At 39.6% G+C, this 21,278-nt stretch overlaps 2 protein-coding genes across 2 annotated transcripts; one reads left to right on the forward strand and one right to left on the reverse strand.

Moving 5' to 3' along the window:
- Positions 1-872: 872 nt before the first annotated feature.
- Positions 873-15,464, reverse strand: maco1a (macoilin 1a). The gene is made up of 11 exons (XM_042507067.1): positions 15,215-15,464; positions 13,392-13,533; positions 11,845-11,971; positions 11,568-11,691; positions 11,264-11,442; positions 9,135-9,678; positions 8,725-8,883; positions 4,900-5,082; positions 4,603-4,723; positions 3,144-3,318; positions 873-2,381 (listed from the first exon to the last, which is right to left on the reverse strand). Exons 1-11 carry the CDS (start codon positions 15,292-15,294, stop codon positions 2,179-2,181), a joined length of 2,037 nt encoding a protein of 678 aa, XP_042363001.1. The 5' UTR covers positions 15,295-15,464; the 3' UTR covers positions 873-2,178.
- A 41-nt stretch (positions 15,465-15,505) lies between these two features.
- On the forward strand, positions 15,506-19,800 carry srfbp1 (serum response factor binding protein 1). Its single transcript, XM_042506644.1, has 3 exons — positions 15,506-15,591; positions 17,039-17,539; positions 18,429-19,800. Exons 2-3 carry the CDS (start codon positions 17,051-17,053, stop codon positions 19,674-19,676), a joined length of 1,737 nt encoding a protein of 578 aa, XP_042362578.1. The 5' UTR covers positions 15,506-15,591; positions 17,039-17,050; the 3' UTR covers positions 19,677-19,800.
- The last annotated feature ends 1,478 nt before the right edge of the window (positions 19,801-21,278 follow it).

The raw sequence follows: 21,278 nt of genomic DNA on the forward strand, positions 1-21,278 counted from the left end.
TTAGTTTTGTGTTATTGTGTGACTTTGGTGACTCCAAACTAACCCCTTTAAATGCCTAAGTCACACAATAACACAAACAAGATAACTGTCCAGCACTAGTCCAGCAGCTTCTGCCTTCAGCAATGTTAACCCTTTGAATGCAAGCAAATTGGCTTAATTTCTTTCAAAAACATGGACAGAAGGTGATAAACAACTTCAGAAGAAATTACCCTAAAAATGGCACAAAAGCCAAGGAAATTACCTACAAATTAGCAAAAGTAAAAGGAAAGTTAAAAAATCAAACAAGGAAATGACCTGAAAAAATGTTCTTAAAAATAATAATTGTCAAATAATTTGAAATACATAATTATGAACTACTAATTTCTTGTTAAGTTGCTAACTTTTTTCCCATAGAAAAAGAAATAAAAACCAATTAGCTCTGGGTTCAAAGATTTAACACATGTGAAAGGCATCTGAGCCCAACATAAGAAAACTGATGGTGATCTAGGTTTCAGAAGGTGAAATTACTGGGGCGACTTCTAGCTCACTGGGTAGAGTGTGCGCCCAGTGTGCCTGAGGCTTCTGCAGCGGACCAGGTACGAGTCCAGTCTGTGGGCCTGTGCTGCGTGTCATTCCCCCTACTCTCTTCCACCTTTCCTGTAACTTTCACACTGTCCTATAAATAAAGGGGAATGCCTCCAAAGAATAATAATAAAAAAAACAATAACAACAACAAAAAAGGTTTAGATTACTGTTTTTCTCAACAGAGTCTAGCTTTGAGGAGAGCAAAATAATGACTTCACATGGAAATCACTATCTGATATTGAGGTAAAGCAGTAAAAGTACACTATATAAACTTAACTAATATTGAGTTTTTGGGTGGGAATGTCTAAAATACATTTTGCTGCTGGCCCCCATCCACAATAGTACATTGCTTAGCTTCCATGCAGGACTCCAGCCTGCTTCTCCATATTAAGGGCATGAATACTGATGTCTATTGTATGTAAAACACTGTCTATGGATAAGTATCCCCTACAACTCCACTTCAAAAAAATCTGAACTATCCCTTTAATTGTTTAAGCCTTTGAATACTGAATTGATACTGAGAGATCCCGAATGAAAAGCAGGCAAATCGGAGGTTGAGAGAGAAACACGGCTTTGAAGCTTGATGCTTTTAGATCCCAGGATTGCATGTGGTTTTTGCATGTTAAAAAGAGAAACTGCAAGGCACTGTAAAATCTGCAAATAACGGTAACCACCAGTTACCTCGACATCATTAAATCCGGTGAACGATATGGCCTAACAGGTTCTAATTTGGTCCAGAGGGAGAGGAAAGGTGTCTGCAGCAAAGAAGTGGACGTTAATGTTTTGGCAGTGCCAGGTCCAATCTAGCAGTAGCATTTTTTTTAGCACAGAACTACATCTGCTTCATCCACTAACTGATAATCCTGGAGATTCCACTGTTCCAGCATTTAGAGGATAAATTGGATTGGAATATGTGAAGAACACAGCAAAGGTTTATCTTTTCAGTATTACTAGTTTAGAATAAATGTACATTGTCATAAGTGAACTGAAACATTACAAAACAAACAATCACTGATTTAAACATGAATAGTTTTACATTCATGTATCTCTCGCTGGGCTTTACTTTACAGGCGAGTTTCACACTCAAACTGAAAATGTACAGAATCTTGCACCTTAACTGAAACACTTATAAAAAGCCAATTGTTTTTCAATATGTGTCAGTTCACTGTAGGAGAAAATATGGCTGTGGGGGGGTTATAACGACACCAAAAGAAGACTAACATGAAGCGATGCATGACGGCTCTTCAGTCGACATTTGGCCAACAAACTGTGTTCCTTTCTCCCCTTTTCAAACAGATCACGCTGTCTAATGGCTAAATCCCAAAACTCAACAACAAAAAGTCCAATTGTACACAACCCTCTCAAAATAATAGTTCTCATAATAGAACCAAAAAAAAGGAGCCAAATACACATATGTATGGAGGGATTGTGTGCACTGTGTTTGTGTGTGTGTGTGTGTGTGTGTGTGTGTGTGTGTGTGTGTATGTGTGTGGTACATTAGAGTGCAAAAACTGTCAGGGGTCTTGTAAACTCAAAAATAACCTAAACCGGAACTGAGAGCTTCACCAAAAGAAAGAGACAAAGTTCTGTCTGAGAAAAGTGTGGAGATCAGAGTCACTTTTTCAGGGGCTGGTAGACTGAGGCGTTGGGGTCCAGGGAGGAGGGACTATTGTCCATGAACTTAGAGGAGTAGTGTGGGGTGACGGGGCTCAGGTTGCTGCCGTCTGATGAGTAGGACAGGCTGGGCATCACTGCCATCACCTCTGCTATCTTCTGCTTCAGCTCGGCGATCTCCTGCTCCCTCTGGTGGATCTGGCCTGGATGAGACCGAGGACACAAAGACATTTATGTGACAGAGCTGAGAGGAGGGGGACATTTGTAATTATCCCTGGGCCAGGTGTTGAGATAGCCATTATTAGGTTTGGGCGGTATCATGGTATACTAGCGTATTTAGAAATCCCCAAGGTATGTTTTTCAATACCATCATAGATACAGGCACTCCTCTTTCTATTAAACTCATTGTATGTAGTGCACAGCACGCACCACCAGAGCTCATTTTCCCGATGTTGTTTAGGTTGTTTCTTTCTTGTACTTTTCACAGATTTCTTGCTAACTTCTGTCATTTCCTCTTGGTGCTCAATACCTTCTTCCCATGTTTCTGAATGACTACATAACTAAATAAAGCCAATTTCCCAAGTTTAAAAGGGTTAAAAGGGTTTTTGCTGAACAACAGTTTAGGATTAAATGAATTAAAAGCCAGTATATAAGCCCAAATATAACCTAATGAGTTCAGTAATTTAAGCGAATAATCGCCCAGGCTATTAAGCAAAGTTTTATGGTACTTTCCTTAACATATTCTGGGTTTCCACTGTAGATACAGTCATATACTGTGTACCCTAGTGACATTTCAGGAGGGTATGAAATATAACATACCACCCAAGCCTAGTGATAATGTCTTAAAATACGATAACAGACATTCGTAGCTTTATTGGAAAACTTCAACAGAAGCTTTGCATGTAAAAAAATAAAAGAAAAAACAACACTGCAGCCTTAACATGAATAAATCAGTGCCTGCCTACCTTGTGCTATCTCCAGCTGCCTCTTGGCATCCCCCAGTGCAGAGAAGAGGTCCAGTTTGATCCTGGTCTCAGCGCTCAGGCTGTTCTCCAGGTGCTGGGTCTTCTCCTGCATTGCTGACAGCGCTGACATCAACACCTCTGTGTCCTTCTCATTCTCTTTATACTTCCGAAGCTCCTGGATGTCACAGCAGAGGAAAGAAAAATCACACTGAATTAAAATGATGATGGTTATGCTACAAAAAACATTTACTTCTTGTGCATGTTTAACACTAATCAAAAATTATTAAAAGCAACTAAACTGCCTCATTTTCTGAACAAAGCTGTGCTAAGTGTTCCATGCAACACAGGCACAGGGGGTCTATTTATTTAATTACACTAATTAGTCAAATAAAAATGGCATGTCATTGCAGTGAAGTGATTACATTTGTTGTTTGAAATTCAAGTACAGCAGCAGCTTGTTAATGAGAGCTTTTACCCAATTACATTCACAGAATTTACATGATGTGTTTTACAATCTCCTCAATGTGGAAGCTCACATTCAGTATGTTTAAATGATTTTACAAAAAGTCAAATTACTGTATGAGTCCCATTAAAACTGGACTGGACGAACACATCCAGATAATTCCATTGGAAGTCGAGTTATTCCATCATGTAAAGACCTCAGTCAGACTCTAACTGGACTCTGTGTTTTGTGCGTACTTCTCGTCAATGCACCAGCTTCCCTCATTGATTAGGGATAGGGACTGTTTGTTACTTATGGGGGAAAAGGGGTGCTGAAAAATGGGTAAGTCATTAAAAAAATGTTAGCACTCGTGTTTTTTAATTTTGGCTTAGGTGGGAGACATACAACTTGAAAATGTAGTATTTTACAATTCTTTAAAAAAAAAAGTCACACCCCAGCCACCCCTCTCTGATAAATAAAGCGCAGTCCCACAACACCGGCAAGGAAACTGAGCCATGTAACGCTGTGGACGGGGCCGCAGCGTAACATACTTTAGCCACCAAAAAAAAAAAAGAAGAAAAAAAACAATATCAGTTTAAGTGTTCACTATATTTGAACATTGTCTCCTCTTTACCTTAAACAACAGCTGATGGAGGCAGCAGTACAGCAGCAGCTCCACCGTTCAGTGGAGTAAAATGACGTTTTAAAATGTTTATCTCAACAGAGTCTGTTTTTTTTTAACAGAACGGCGGCATGGTAAAGTGGTGAAAATATTCTAAGTATAACGTAGGCTACACTTAAACTGACACTGATTTCTTCAGGTGGCTTAAACTTATCAGTGAGGGCAGAGTTTGCTCAGCCGTTTGATTATATGTACTTGATGTGGTGGTAATAGTCCAGTTAAATTTCCTAATCGAGCTATAACTGTAGCTCAGCCACACTGTGCATGAAAATGTACTGATTCATAAATCAAACACATTATCTCATCAGAAAATGAGCGGTGTTGCTCCTTCTCACCTGACACTTGCCCTCCAGATCCCTTATCTGCTCCTCCTTCAGTTTCATGTCCATGCTGAGCTTTTTACACTCCGTCTCCAGCTCTCTAATGCGACCACGCAGAGAGTCAGTTGACTCCACTCTGTTGGCGCAAAGAGAAAAACAGCACTTTTAATCATGAAAGGAGAAATGTGTACGAGTCTGCTGATCTTTTCTTTCTTGAATTACTATTTACTAAATCAATCTGCTCAATTAGTAAAATTCTGAGTTAATTTTGATGACACAATGCTGGGTTAGATGCATTTGTATAATGAGTACCTGGTGGCAGCAGCTAATGCTACGGCTCTGGCAGCAGTGGCCTCCTCCATCTTCTTCCTCTTCCTCTCCTCGGCCAGCTGTTTCTCAGCGAGGGCTCGGGCCTCCTGCTCAGCCTTCAGCCTCTTCTCCAGCTGGGAGATGGTCTGCTTATCCTTCTGCTTGGCCTGGACCGCACTGTGGAGCCTGAAGAACACAGAGGAACATTGTCAAACTGACTGAATCATAAGATGAACACACTTAACACTAACACCGCTGCAGTCTTTGTCTGCCTTCTGCTTGTTGTAGTAGTCATTAAAATCATTTTCCAATGTTGTGTCTAATGCTGCCTTCTGTATTTATTGATGTGAGTAAAATGGCTGAAATCATGTCACCTTGTTTAAAAAGTTTTTAAAACTACTTTTGCTGCAGTAACTTTTCTGCAGTTAGCAACTATAACTCCTATTCTACAGAGTTGGTAAATACACCTGAGATTTAAACGGTTTAACCTTCAAGTGTGTTCACTGATAACGCACCACTACCATGACACTAACAGAGAAAGACCTGTTTGTGTACCAAAGGTATTCACTGATAGAGATAAAAGTCATAAACCTAATACCCTTTCAAATCCCTTTTGTCTCAAACTTCGGGAGCACTAATAGGCAAGGTGAGAAAAAAACATTTGCGAGTGTGTGTAGCTGCAAATAATTAACTCAGCTAGCACAAAGAAACAGATAAAACACAAATTACAGAGATGGAAGTTGTTGCAGCTCCACTCAAGTAGACCTACTTTTAGTTATCACAGTCATACTTTATCAAGTGTGAGCCACATTTTGAATTGCAAGCCTCTTGTGGCAAAAGTTAATATCTCCTGTGCATTAGTCCATAACTACTTTATTGAAAATACATGGTACAAGAGACATAACTTGTACAGATGAATACAAATTGAGGGATGTATTTTGGGAAATGAACACTTCATATTATAATTCTCAACTGCTCTCTAGTACCATTTTTGTAGGGCCGGTCACTTTCTGGTCTGGTGGGTTCATTATGTTTCACAGTGGACATTTGGAGACTGAGAAGGTAGAACCTTTTTATTGTACTTTCAATGCTCTTCATGTCGTGCACTAAGTACTTCATTCTGCACAGCTTTCTAACTCTCAAAACAGCCTAATTAAGTCTATCCTGATATCTCTTGAGAGGAAAGGCAGATATCTCCTATATCCCATCCATAGGAGTTTAATTTTTGGCCAACATTGCCAGCAGAGCTTCCGTGTCAAACATAGTACCTTATGCGATATGTCATTTTTATAACTGTTCTGACTGTCTTCAGTTATATGGAAAGTTCAGTCTGTTGCTGGTTCCTACTGTTATGTTCTGTTCAGGATGAAAGTGGCCTATACAACACTGTTAAAAGGTCATAGCTCAGGCAGAATTGACACATCATGATTGTTTCTGTGGCTTTTGTGGTCTGTAACAAAGCTTCTCAGGAGGAAATAACGTACTGTGAATCACAGCTCAGCTGACAGCAGCGCTGCAGTCACCAGTTAGGGGAGCTAAACTGGTGACAATTGATTGGTCAGTTGATTCAGAATGGTCAGTTGAGTTTGGATAGTCTGTGTTAAAGATTTGTTCATACATGTGCTGAAAACCTCTTCAGTCTTTCCTCAAAGGTATTTAGTGCTGTTGCTTTTACATACAAATTGTGACAGAAGTAATCATATGAAGATTAAAAACAGACCACTGTGAATTATAAAGACTTCTATTTGGACAACTGGTCCTGATCAGTAGCCAATAGGGGAGTAAATCATATGTTTAATCATGATATGACACTATAATGATTCTTTGGACAATGGTACAATATTAGCTACGATGATTTTGATTCCATTCAGATCAGGAGATGGCAATGGATATGAGATATCAGTAAATATCCTCATCATCTTTTTCTTGGCTGCTTATCATTATCTGCCTGGCACCAGGTCACTAGCAGGGTTTGAATGTTTAGAAAGGAGGTGTGCTTGGACAGAAATGGGGGCACAGATTTGCCAAGGGTATTTCAAAATAAAGGCATATATATCTCAATCATGACAGTACATATCAGTGTTTTCACACTGCATCAAGAATATTGGATCATTGATCATTGAATCGATATATTTATCCATACTAAGCTGACACATTGAGAAAGCATAGATAGGCTGAAAATACAGACAAAATAAAATGCTCTACTTGTTCTTGTTCCATGTATTTGCAGGGTTCTTGGCTTTTAGAATTTTTGGTAGACAGGATACACACAACCAGCTTCCAAACCCAGTACTACTGTTGTGTGACTGAAACCCTACAGAGACCACCTTGAAAGACAGTTTTGCCCCTTTTCAACATCAACTTCATCTATTCAGGTTTGGAGTATGGTGTGACAATACTCCCTTCTTGTCTGGCACTGCAAACTTACTGCATGTCCACCAGTGAAAATTGGATTTTACCAGGATATTTTTACAATGTACTGGCTGATTTAGTTACAAACCAGAGAGAGCACGGGTGTGTTGTTGTGAAAGTTTTGCTCCTCACATGGACTAAGGTGTGCTGGAGACTACAGTAGGACTATTGAACAAATATCTGATGACTAGCTGAGTACTTTGCTGGCTGTTTTTTCTCATTTTATTTTGCTTCCACCTCCGCGGAATGACAGAGTGCAGCTGCTTGCATCAGCTGAGATACAGCAGGGAAATACAGCATGGAGCATTTCACATCTTACCAGGTGGTATATATCCCCAGTTACTGTTTTTTTGGATCATAAAGTTAAACTGGATTAAACAACCAGCAGGCTAAGAGGGCAGATCACTGAGTGAGTATTTTGTCACTTGATGCTGTGTTGTTTTGGCCAACAAAGAAACAGCTTGTTGCTGTGGTGCTGATACACAGACTCTCGGCACTCCATCCACAACAAGGCTTTATGCTGTTTTTTCCAGTGTTCTAGTTGAACAGTCAAGTGAGATGTTGAGACGCCTTTACTTTTTGAAAACAAAATTAGTTTGAGACATCTATGTCCACAAGCTGGGCAGGTTTTTGGGGAGTATTTGAGGTTTGTTCATCAGAAGCTCAGGCGCAATGCATCTGTGTACATGCAGGCACTGACACAAGGACTGTGCAAGAAGGAACACTCAGATTCTCTGTCAATACAGCACACACTACGCAGGTTTCCATTACAGACTTGCACAAAACTTAAGAAATATTTTCTAAATGTTAATAAAACATACGTGGGAGAGGCCACGTATAAGGGGCTTCTGGGAGGTGATAGTCCATGATTTTAAAGAGGAATTATGGATTCAAAAACTTCCAGATGATCTGATAGCATAATGTGACCTAGAAAAGCCAAAAAAAGAGTTTCCATAGCAGTTTTGCAAAATATGGCTTTTTCGAATCGCCTGATATACCACCTTTTGCAATATATGGGAAATTTTTCAAAACTGACATTTCCATTGGATGTATTTTATTTTCACCATTTTAATTTGTGCAGTTTGAGGGTTAGTGAGGAATTTATAGCTTCAGCTGACTGCATTTACCATCAACACTGACTGGATATCCACTTAAAACATAGCAAACTCCTTAAACTAGTCACAGTCACCGGATGTAGACTGTGGCCATAAGCCTTTAGCAGAATGATACTGTGTGCTTCCAGACCTTCCTCTAAAGCTGACATGTACACCGCTGTGGAGGTAGGTCTGCCGACATGAGACTTGTCCTTAATTTACCATCTCCCTACCTAAACATACTGACAAAAAATGATATTTATTATGTAACAGTGATTGTTGTCAGAGTTTAGGTGTGTGAGTATACAGCACATGTACCCACTTGTTTTGTAGCAGCTCGTTGTCCTGCCGGAGCTGGCCCAGTTCAGAGCGTAGGCTGCGGTCCTGGCTGCTCAGAGAGGAAAGCTGACTCCGCAGCTCTGACTCCAGCTGCCTGTTGGCCTGAAGATCTGCCTTCAGACGCTTTACATCCTGCTCCAGCCTTTCAGAGAAGAAAAGATGATCAGAAAGGATCCACAACAGAAGCAAACATGTTTCCTGTAACCAGTAGAGGAACTACTATTTTATTATTGGAGGAGAGATGATGACCGCAAGAGGAAGCAAGGTTTTTTTTGGGTTTTATCCGTCAATCAAGTGTAAAAGTGAACCGGAAAGCAAGGACAGACACTTTAAAACTGATGTTCAGAGACATTTACAGCTCTGAGAGTGGATGTTAGAAACAGTGTGTCTTACCGTACGAGAGCGTCCGGCTTGCCCAGCTGGTTGTTTGGGATGCAGTTCTCCACTGGATCCTTCTGCCCCTTCCCCGCCCCCTTCTGCTTCTTCTCATTCTTACTGGTGGAGGAGCCCGGTGGCACGCTGCCGTTTGAAGAACTGTGATTCCGTGGAGACGAGTTGGAAATGTTACCCCCACCTCCGCTGGCATTTTTGTAGTTCTTCCCCGTTCCCCCCATTTCCTCTTTAGAAGCAGAGTGTGTGTTGGCGTCGGTGTGTGTATTCTCTACTGCCAGGTCGTTATTCAGTCTCTTTGCCCCAACGTAGTTTTCTATGTACTCTGCCTCCTGTAGTTTGGAGTCCAGTGCGTGTATAATACTGTTGTTATTGATTCCAATTGTGTTTTGTTTTTTGCCCTCGCGCTCTTTCGCGGTACTGTCCTTCCCTTTTTCTCGGTACTCCAGTTCTGGGAGTGGGACTGAGGTGCTTTTCTTTCCAGGAGGTGCTCCGTTTTGGGATATTACTGTGGGTTCTACCTCGGAGATCCCTTTAGCTAAAGCAGCTGGAAGTGAACAGATGTAGGCAGTGTTACAAGACACATACAAACACACTGGACCACATTAACCAAAAGCCAAAGCAAACCTGCAATATTTCACTATTAACATGGCTTGAATGATGGCCATTGTTCGTGACAGAAATCAGAGAACATCCCATACGAGATTTATGAGTGGCTTCATGCCTGCAGGCTGATACAGGAGTACTTCCCTGCTTTCTATTATAGGAACTGCTTGCCAATTTTCATCCAGCATTGTATTACAACAGTATGAGTAGTATGTGCAAATGAACTGTGAAAATTTTACTCCATCTTTCCACCATCCTGATCTCCCTAAAAACATCATTCAGCAGATTAGGGCTGGCTCTCGGCTATTGCTCTAACTACAGATTGAACTTCCACATTTTTGTATGCATGGCGCCATGAACAAAAAGAGACGCTTCTCTCTGTCTCTCTCTCAAACTGTAAAACTAAGCAGTGCTGATCAAATATTAACCACAATTCTGCTATTTCTCGTCTAAAATGTCTTCAGAGTCATATTTTGGTGCACTGTTTACCTGCAATACAAGAATTTGTGGCCAAGAAATGGGCACCATACTGTTTCCTGTATTGTAAAAATGGAGGCTGAAAAGGCTGTGATCATACGGTAAAGCGGTGCTGATAAAAATATATTACAAAGAAGAGAAGTATAAGAACAAACACAAGGAGTATATATATATATATATACACACACACACACACACACACACACATATATGTATATACATATGTGTGTGTGTGTGTGGTTATGATTATATATTTTTCTTAATATATTCCCCTATTTAAACAAAAGTTTTTAGTTCTCTAGCTCTTTTTTTGTGTGCTAATTTTCAGTTTACCTTTAACTATATTTTTTTGAAATTTGTATTATATTTCTTGCCAAGTTGCCGACTGCCTTTTTTCCCCTACGTTTTTGAAATAAATCAAACCAATTTGCTCATGTTTCAAAGGCTTAAATGCTTGTGAAGGGCATGTGAATACAGCACAAAGGAAGTGATTTTGATCCAGGTTTCAAAAGAATCAACAAAAGTGAATGCTGCAGTCCTTTTCTCTGTTTTATCTGGTCATGTATCACCCATTTCAGAATTATCTGCATCAGTCTACTGCACTGACAGTCCAGTTTTATGAAAAGACCATCTTTACAACAAAGAAATACTTCTTTAAAGACAAAATAGAAGGAAAAACTATTAGCTTTTTGAGCTTTCACACCAAACTTGTTTGGTGCACTCAAATGGTTCATGTGGTTTTCATTGTGTTTGTTGGTGTGTAAGCTGTCGGTCAAGTTCATCTGGGCTGAGATCGCCTGAAAAGGTACATCTAGGTCTGGTTTGTTTATAGTTTAAAAGAAACACAGATCAACCACAAGGTTATGTGATAGTAGATAGCAAACCCCTGTCATTTTGTTCCCCGTCAGAGAGTGCACTGAAAGTACCATTATAACTGTGTATCGGAGTTGCTAATCATAAGTATTTTCCTTAATGACTTACTGCTTAAACAATCGATTAATCAGTATGTGAAAAAAAACAAGACATAAAAGCTTGTGTGTGTGTCTCACCCTCCTCTGCCTCCCTCTCCTGTCTCTGCAGCATCTGTTGCTCTGGCGGTAAAGCCTGTTGTAGAAGCTGCATGTAGAATTCATTCTCTTTCTGCACTTCCTTCTGTTTCCTCAGTCGCATCTTGTAGCTAACGTAGCTCTTAAAGCCGAAGCCCAGAGTCACCACTGGATAGCCGATACTGGGAGGTGAAGAGAAACACAAAGCCAACTTTGATAACAAGAATGTTTGTTTTTACACTACTCATCATGGACTCACAAAGGCAAAGTACAGGATATTCAGTAAAGAGAGTACTGTGAGGTTTACCAGTGAGCAGCAAAGGGTCGACACAGGTCTACGTGAAAGTTCTTCAGATCTTTGAACCTTATGGCAGCTTCGATGTACACAAACAGGATCCACAGCGATACAGTGGGGAGACAGACTCCTCTTTCTGTGTGATAAAGTTCGAAAAAAACACATCAGCCCTCTTGAAGTCTAGCACTGAAGAAACTTGGCAGCTATGAATTTCTTGTGAGTCTTTAAGGTGAAAAGTGGCCACTCGGCTGGCAGAGCCATAAAGAGTCCAAAGAAAACTCGAACTAACCTGTGTGCCAAACATACTGGACCCATACGTAGGTGCTGGCGGCAAAAAACAGCCATTGGACAGGGATGAAGAGGAGGCAGATGATGTCTGACGTAAACGCCACACACACGAAGAAGACAGAGAACGCCTAGGTGTAAGAGACAGAGACACATAATTCAGTATATATACAACTGTGCTGAAATACTGCAGTGTGTGGTAAACATGCACATATGCACCAATAAAGAGGCATGTGCGCACATGAACGGCACAAACACACTCAAAAAAACTTGTCTTACTGATTCCCCATCCACCACTTTCATTTTTGACAAGTGTTTGTTTTATCCTGATCCTAATCCTAACTGATTAGCAGATTTCCTACAGCAAGTTAGATCTAGGACTTTTTTAATGCCACATCGAATTAAATTTAAGACCAAAACAAAACAAACACATGAACTGACAGCAGTTACCTCAGATTTGGGACAATTTTACCCAAATGTTTAGAGCCTTTTATGCATATACTACCTATACTGGTTTTGTTTACATAGAATTTTTTGTTAAATACCCAATTTTCATTGAATCTCTACTTCCCAACGTTCTCCAGGGTAGTGTAACAAAGCAATAATACTTTGTTACAGTATTTAAGTATTTTTTGGAGTATCTGAACTTTTAGGAGTTTTTATATTTCTGTCAACTTTCACTTTCACATTTCCTAAATAAAATATATACTTTCCATGACTACATTTGCCCTCGGCATCTTAGTTACTTACTTCAAAACAGGGAAGGAAGGGAGGAAAAGAACAGGGGAAGGAAGGAAGAATGAAGGAATGGGAGGGAAGGAAAACTGGATTTTGTGCTTTGAATTTTTTGAGCTGTACGAAAGGCCGTGTTTTTCTTCAAGTGTAATGTACGCTTAATTTTTAAGATTGTGTATGTTACGAAGGAATAAACTTCATAATTCTCAAAATTCTGACTGCTTTTTTTTATTAACAGCATTTACTTGTAATTTTGCTTTCAGTACTTTGGTACATTTAATACCATACAATTACTATGGATAATTAACTACATAAATATCAGATACTTAAGACTGTTACTTAAATAATATTCTATTAGGTGATTTTAACTTTTACCAAATTCATTTTCTGGCAAGATATCTGTGCTTTAACTCAAGTACGGCTGTCAGATCCAGCACTGACCGACAGTTAGCTAGCAGACAGCGTACGCTGTGCCCTGAGCATCCTGACCAGAGACAAAACATGAGTGTTGTTGGTTCCACTATCCCGACACGGTCCTGATAATGCAAGAGGAAATTTTAGAAATTATTTTAAAAAAGGATTTTTAGCAATTATTTGAGATTTTTTCAATGCAACGTCAGAAAAAAAAATCTTACTACTTTTAATGTTGTTAGATTTTTAAGACTTTTGAAAGATTGAGACATGTTAATACCAATTAGGGCTTCATTTTTAGATTAATGAATTCAATGCCTTTTAAGGCTTTTTAAGGATTTGTGGGAACCCTAGATTTGAGTGATTTTTTTTTGCTGCATCACAGTCATATAAAGAAGCTCTTACCAGCCCCTGATATCTGAAGGAGTCGTAGACACTTCTGATAAAAAGCCAGAAGGGCCACAGGTACTCAAACCTGAACTCCAGCACAAAGTCGGCCAGCAGAACTAACACCCACACTACCAGGAACTTCAGGTACAGGAACGTACTGCGGGACAAGATAAAGACAAAAGTTAAACAGAGACACAAGAAAGAGAGGAGACTACATGAGCTTTACCGTGGTTTTAGATTGTATCATGACAGGCATCAGGTTTATAAAACAGTCTGGTGTTTTTAAGAACAACATCTTCTGTGTGATTGCAGCATTACCTCAAGTTTCCTACTGAACTTGAAAGCATTTAAATGCAGATTAACCTTTAAAACCTGGATTGACATCAGTTTTCTTGTACTGCATACAGATGCCTCTCACAAGCTGTTTAACCCTTTCAAAACAAAGCAAATTAGTTTGATTTCTTTTAAAAACACGGGGAAAAGAGTTAATATGCAACTCGGAAAGAAATGTCCCACAAATTGCTAGAAATTAGTCAAAATAACTACAAATAAATACATATCTTTTACATAATTTACTTTTTCATTTTAATTATTTATTTATGCATGCTTATTTTCAGGTAATTTTCTTTTAACTTTTTTTTTTTAAGTCAAAGCCAAAAATGTACCTTTTTACACTGCCTATTTAACTCGGTAATGACTGCAAACATCTTCTTAAACTTGATTTTAAAATATTTTAAACAATCTTTTTATCTTTGCACCACTTGTTTGCTTTTTGCTGTTTTCAATTATTCAAAATTGCAGATCATTTAATATTTTACCTCTTTACTCGTTTAATGTAAATTTGTATCCATTGTTGTGTTTTGTATTTTACTGCACTGTAAAGCACTTTGAATTGCCCTGTCTATGAAATGTGCTATACAAGTAAAGCTGCCTTGCCTTGCCAAATCTCCTGCTAATAGGCCATGTCTTGTTAAGTTGCATGTTGCCTCTTCCCCATGATTTTGAAATGAATCAAGCCAATTTTTCTCACGTTTGAAAGGGTTAAACAGAGCAACAGTGACCATGAATACACATCTAGCTATCCAAGTCTAATTATGCGTTTATATTAATAAAGACACTGAAATAGATAATCATGATTGTTACATTTTCACAAGTGAAGGAGAGTGGGGTAGAGAAAGACAGGTAGAGCAGGCGTGTGCAGTGTCATGTCTGGACATGTACCTTACAGCACAGCTGGTTTCCTTTCTCTGGCTTACCATCAATCATTGTAAAGAAAAATGCAAGCTATTTTGTTTTTGCATCTTCTTAAATAATGTGTGCTTTGCATGTCCCAGTCAGCTCTAATTGCTTTTTTTCCCCTCGCCATATTAACATTTAGACCTTTGGCAGACAAAGCCCAGGTGAGAGCCCCGCCGTCGGCGTCACCCCGGACATCAAAACGAGCGCATCTGACATTGCTGCTGTCATTTCAAGCTCGAGCCTGATTATTGTCATAAGTTCACGCTGTCTTTTCTTTACCTGAACGAATTCCCACTGAGCATAACGTGTTACAGTTCACAGTTAATTAGCACAAAGTCCCGCGGCCACATTTCATTTTAATTTGGCCAGAATTTGAATTAACCACCAAACCGGAGACAAATTCGAAATACCACACAAGTAACGTTAGGCCTAACGTATTATTTTGACAATATGCGGGCATGTTCATTTAGCTCGTTGTATGTAGCATCAACCTCAGGCTGCTCAAACAAGATTGTAGCATAGCGTGGCAGCCCTGTCTTGACATAAGCAGAGAGGCGCCATTGTTATACAATAACGTCCCTCCAGCCCCTTTTTTGTACCTGCTATATATACCCTCGGTGATTCGGTTCCGTTTTAACGGCCGTCGGAGTTTGCTGCAGTCCGCATTGCGCCGCTTCATCCTCCCCCTGTTGATTCACTTGTGATATCGGTCTGGTAACTGGGACTGGAAATGTCATTCGCTCATCCTAATAATCACACTTCTTCAATTATCCACCATTGTTGTTGTTTTATGCACATGAAACAAAGAAATAAATAAAAACAGTCCTCCGAAGGCCCTCCCCTTTTCACGACACGCTGCGTCCCTCGTTGCTGACGTCTAACGTCATGACGTCGTGGAGGCGTAGAAAACATGGCTGCTCGCTACCGGTTGAGACGTTTCTGTCAGTTTTAAATGTTTAATATTCACTTCTGAGAGGTAAGTGTGATATTAATGAGTTATGGCAGTGTTATTTTAGTTTATGCGCCGTAGTTCGTTATTTGAATGCAACTGGTACGTAAAATAAGCCTTTATACACATGGTGTGACATGGTAAAAGTTACCCATGCTGGCTCAACCACGTTTGTTTTCAGACTTGGTCAGGCAATTAACCACTTTGTTACTCCCTTAACAGAGCTGTAATTTGTCTTAAGTTTATTCAGCTGCAAAATTACAGTAGAAATGTCCCTATAATTTCGATAAAGCAGTCTCTGGTGTAATTTGAAGATGTTATAACGTGGATTGCGCTCTTTATTTTCATGCAGCAGGGCGCACGTCTGCAGTGACGAAAATCAATGATTTTTTTTCTAAACGTATTGGTAATATGGATGTAAGCTTGTTGTTTTCACTATTTCATGTTGTGCTGTGGTTGTTTCCAGTGAAAACAATTGAGTTAAAGTCAGATAGATAGGGACTGTTTGTTATTTCTTGGGGGGGGGGGTAAAATCTGTGTTGTGTCCAAATGTGTTTCCCCTTTGAATAATGTTTCCCACCTGTAATTGCAAGGGCCTCCATTGGTGGTAGGCAAGGCATTACAAAAAATTAAGCACTGGGGAGCTACTTGTTTTTTTTGTTTTATATTAAATTTTGGCATAGGCGAGGGACATATAACTTTATAAATTATTTATAAATTATTTCAATTTATCATAGCCAGGAACTGTATAAACAGCAACAGCAGTTTCTGATGAACACATCATTTTTAAGGAGGATTTGCATTTGGCTCAAGAAATGAGACATTTGTTTTGGTGACAACAAACGCCAGCGCTGTGTACTAGTTGCATTGGCTTCAATACGGTCTACATTTAGTGTGAATACAAAAGAAAAGTTATTTATGGTGGAGAGAAGATGATTGATTAGGACAAACATTTATAGATGTGGGGAAGGTCAAGATGAAATAAAAAATTACAACTCAGCCACCCTCTTCCTCTGATAAATAAAGTACAGTTGCTTAGATGGTTTGGGTCTGGTTTAGGTAGGTAACGCATATCAGCAGGGAAACAGTGTTTACCACAACACCGGCAAGGCACTTTAGATCATTTTTTAAGCACGGGGGAGGGGGCTGTGTTTTTGACTTGGCTAAAGGGAGGGAAATACAGCTTAAAATTGTTGTATTTTCTATTTATGTAAATATCATCAGAATTCCATAACCTGCAAGTGGATTTTAAAGGCATATTTTCTTTAAAAATCTCCAAAATTTCACATTTGATCATAGCCAGACACTGTGAAATCTGGCTATTTATGGTAAAGGGAAGGTCATGCATTTCCCCCCTGTCACTCAGGGAGGCTGAAGGTTCATGACATAAATATAAAATATAGCAACCAACACCTTACTTTGATAAATAGATTGCAGTCCCTCAACAATGTGAAATGGATTTATGTTTCTGCAGATAATATTTACCATGGATGAGGTCGAGAAAATGGTGCCATCTACTGAGGAAAAAGAGAAGGAGATTGAGGAAGAGGAGGAGGAAGAATCGGATGAGGAAGAAGGAGATGACGACACCGGAAATGAGGAAGAAGGAGAAGATGACACCAGAGATGAAGAAGAAGCGAAAGATGGAGAAGGTGAGGAACAGGAGGGTGGAGATGATGAGGAAAAAGAAGAAGTAGCCATACCACAGGCTGCTGATAAAATGGAGAAAAGCATTCCACCGCCCGTTAAACCCAAAGAGAAAAAGAAGGATGAGGGCCTGAACCTCAACAATGAGGTGGTGAAGATGAGGAAGGAGGTGAAGAGGGTGAGGGCTCTGATCATCAGGAAGCTGCTGCGGCAGAATGGCGCCCTGAAGAAGAAGAAGGGGAAAGACGCGGAACTAGAGAGGAATCAGAGGAGAGCTGCCAGACTGCTGGAGGAGATCCACGCCATGAAGGTCCTCTCACCAGACCTGGTAGGTTTCTGAAAGGGTCACTATGGTATTTTTCAGCCTGGACCCTAGTTTCCCACAATTTTGTAGATAAGGGACTACTTGGAGTAACAGTCTCTGAAACTGGTCTAGAATTGAGCAAGAGAGCTGCATCTGACACAAAACAGGCTGCAGTGTAACCACTGAAGTTAGCACCATGGATGTATTAACTGTGTTGCTGACGGAGGACAGGAGAGCAAGAGGCCGTGCTATACTGAGCGAGACGAGGTCACTGAGTGGTTTGACACAAAGCTAGAAGCTATTTTATTTGATGACTTAATTACTGTACTTGTGTAAATGGACACGTACATCCCATCACTTGTTTGAATCATGTTGGTATCGGAATAAACCATTTGTTTTAGTTTAAAGTTTCTTTTATTCTTTCTGTCTTCAAAAATATTGAGGGTTTTCCAGTGAGGCATAGTCTACTCACTTTGTTTATAGGAAAAAAAAGGTTTATGATTTAATTTGATGGAAGCATTTCAAACTGTTGAGTTGGTGAAGATTTAAGTGACTTTACATTGACTAACATTTAATATCCAAACTTCTGAAATCCAATGTAACTAATTTCTCGACTGAACATATTTTTATTACTTGCAAAATTTGCAATTTATAATATTATATAGAGCCTCTTAACTTATAAAACTTTATGCATTTGTCTTTGAATCCATTTGTTATTTCACAGGAAAATAAAACACAAAGACCACCAGCTGTGGCTGTGAGAGGATGTTATGTGTTGATATCTGTTGTGCACATGCGTTAATGGAGTTCTTACGGTGCGTGTGTTTATGGAGGTCCGTGTGTCTGCAGCTAGGCTGTCTTGGAGATACTTGGTAAAATGTCTAAGTGGATAAACTGTTTCCCCTGTTTCCAGGTGACCAAGACAGCCTTGCAGAAGAATCTCAACTTTGAACAGGTGTGCAAAAACCCCAAGTCTACTATTTCGGACCGGGCCATAGCGCGCATCGCCACCCACCCTCAGTTCAACAAGAAGATTGAGGCCATCAAAGCTGCTGTGAAAGCCTTCAAAGAGGAGCGGATGAAGGCTGGAAAGAAGGGAGGGAAGGGGAAGGAGCAAAATAAAGGTGCAACGGTGACTCCACAGTCACCTGACACAAAGGGAGAGAGAAAGAGTGAGAAAGAAGAGGATGTTACAGTGGAGAAAAAAGAAATAATAGACAGTAAGGAAGGAGATAGTGTCCTTAAAGACAATAAAGATGCAACTGTTGCTGAACCTGAAAAGGAAATGATAAAAGCAACTCCTTCAGCTGATGCTGCTCAAAGGAAAGAAATGCCAGAGTCTAAGAATGTAAAAGCAGCGTTCAAACAAAGTAGTGATGCAAATGACATTGTGAAAACTAAAAGTAAAGGTGCAAAAAAGACACTTAATCTTGATTCGGCACCTAAAGATGAGGATGAGAGTGATATAGAGTCATCCGATGATGAAGAGAAAGAGTACTTTGACGACAGCACAGAGGAGCGTTTCCACAAGCAGTCCTCCCAGTCCGAGGAGAGCGATGACGACAACGGCTTCTTTCTGGGAAAAGTGAGCAAATTCAAGAAGAAGAAGAAAAAAAAAAGTGCAGAAGCAGAGAAAGCTGAGAAAGGGGGGAAAGCAGAGCAGGTTCAGAGTGAACTAGATGAGCTGGAGTCCAGACTGAAGTCTAAAGCGACTTCACTTCAGTCTGTTTTTTGTTCCTCCCTCTCTGCGTCCAAGCCTGGCGGGGGCAGAGGAGCAGGCCGAGGGAGAGGTGGGGAAAAATTGAGGGGCCAAGGGAAACCAAGAGGCGGCAGTGGTCATAACAGAGATTTCAACAAACAGCCCAAGTTCCAAAAGCAGGAGAAAGGAGAAGAGAGAAATTTAGGGCCCAAGTTCAGCAAACCCTGTCCTGAGGGGCCGCTGTCACCACAGAGGGGCTTTCCTTCAGGGGGCAGAGGGAGGGGGCGAGGCAGAGGGGAGGCTTTCAGGCAAAATGATCGCAGAGGTGGAGGCGTCTTTTCCCATCAGGCACCGCAGCAGGCCCTGCATCCATCCTGGGAGGCCAGTAAGAAAAGGAAGGAGCAGCAAGGACAAATCCTGGCCTTCCAGGGCAAGAAGATCAAGTTTGACGATGACGACTGAAAAAATGGGGGGAAAAAAGGCAGTGAGCAACTTGGTAAGAAAGGTTCCACACAAAAAGAAGGAAGAAAAGAAAATGTTTAGGAATGAGGGGAAAGTCAGGTTCTAATAATACATTTTGGATTATGCAACAGAAAATGAATATAATTTTTTTTTTCTGGTATTTTTTTTATTTTTTATTTTTTTGGTAATACTTTTAAAAAGAATTCTTTGTTTGTTTTTTACTCTTCCTTCTTTTTCTTCTTATTTTCAGGTTACTATCTTGTGTTTTTTTTAACTTTTCTTTTTTGCTTATTTTCAGGTTATCTTGTTTGTTTTACATTCCTTTTATGCTTATTTTCTTGTTTATTTTTAACTTCTCATTTTTTGCTTATTTTCAGGTTATTTTCTTGTTTGTTTTTCTGTTCTTTTTTTGCATATCTTTAGGTTATTTTCTTGTTTGTTTTTGGTTTTTTACTTTTCTTTTGCCTTATTCAGATATTTTTTGTGACAAAGAGTACATCATATACATTTTTACAAATATGCAAATTTTTGGGCCATTTCTGAAGTTGCTCGTTGTCTTCTTTCCATGTTTTTGAAAGAAGTCAAGCCAGTTTGCTCATGTTTCAAAGTGTTAATGCTTAATAGTGTCCTAAATGGGATTTCTGGCACAATACTGAAGTGTAAGTGTTGTCACTTAGTTAGCTGGACGCTCCATACCAGTGGTGATCTCAGTATGGTTCAGTGACAAATGTGATGCAGGACGCAAACTGCATTTTCATCCTCATGGCTGGTACAGGACAACAAACCTGCAGATTTTGTATAAAACATCAAGTGAAATGTAATAATCTATTTTATAGCTGAGAATAATTTTAAATCTAAGCTGTGAAATCCATGACCTGAAACATAATTTTTCATAGAACAGGTTTACCTGTTAACAGTTTGAGAAACATGTAATTTATAAGTATAGAAGTGCTGTTAGAAATGTAAAGGTGGAGATTTGGGAAATAATGTTTTTTTTTCATATTTATAAACCTGTATGAAATTTCACAGCTTTTGTCCAAAATTGTAATTAGGGCCCAGTCATTGTATAGTACTCAGTCTCTGAAATTGATATATGGTGATATACATGATTCTCTCTTGCATAAACTCATTGACTTTTCCCTGTTTTGGGTACTTGTTCCTCACCAATATATGTTTAAACAATATAAAGTTACAATTTCAAGGCACTTTGCTTTGTGACAATTTCAAGGCACTGTCCCATTGCATTAAACAAAACGATTGTTTTTCATATTTTACGTGCATCTTTTTTTCCGATAATTTTGGCTGTGTTCATGCATATGGCATACATTTTGGCAAGACTTTTTATTTTTGTTTAATCTTGGAATCTCCAGGTCAGCTCCTACAATGAGTCTAAAACACACTGGTGTACTTCAGTACTGGAGGCTGTTCTGATACTGGTATCTGTATTGGGACAACTTAACAACATTGCCATCAGTTTAAAGCACGTGTGAGACACCAGCAAGCATCACTTCAACAAGCATTGCAACATTGCAACATTGACAGTTTCCACCATGAACTCAACTAAATGCTTTACTGACCAAACAAAAGATGGGAATTGTTACA

The sequence above is a fragment of the Plectropomus leopardus genome, chromosome 18 (genome assembly GCF_008729295.1).
Source record: "Plectropomus leopardus isolate mb chromosome 18, YSFRI_Pleo_2.0, whole genome shotgun sequence".
Taxonomy (NCBI): domain Eukaryota; kingdom Metazoa; phylum Chordata; class Actinopteri; order Perciformes; family Serranidae; genus Plectropomus; species Plectropomus leopardus.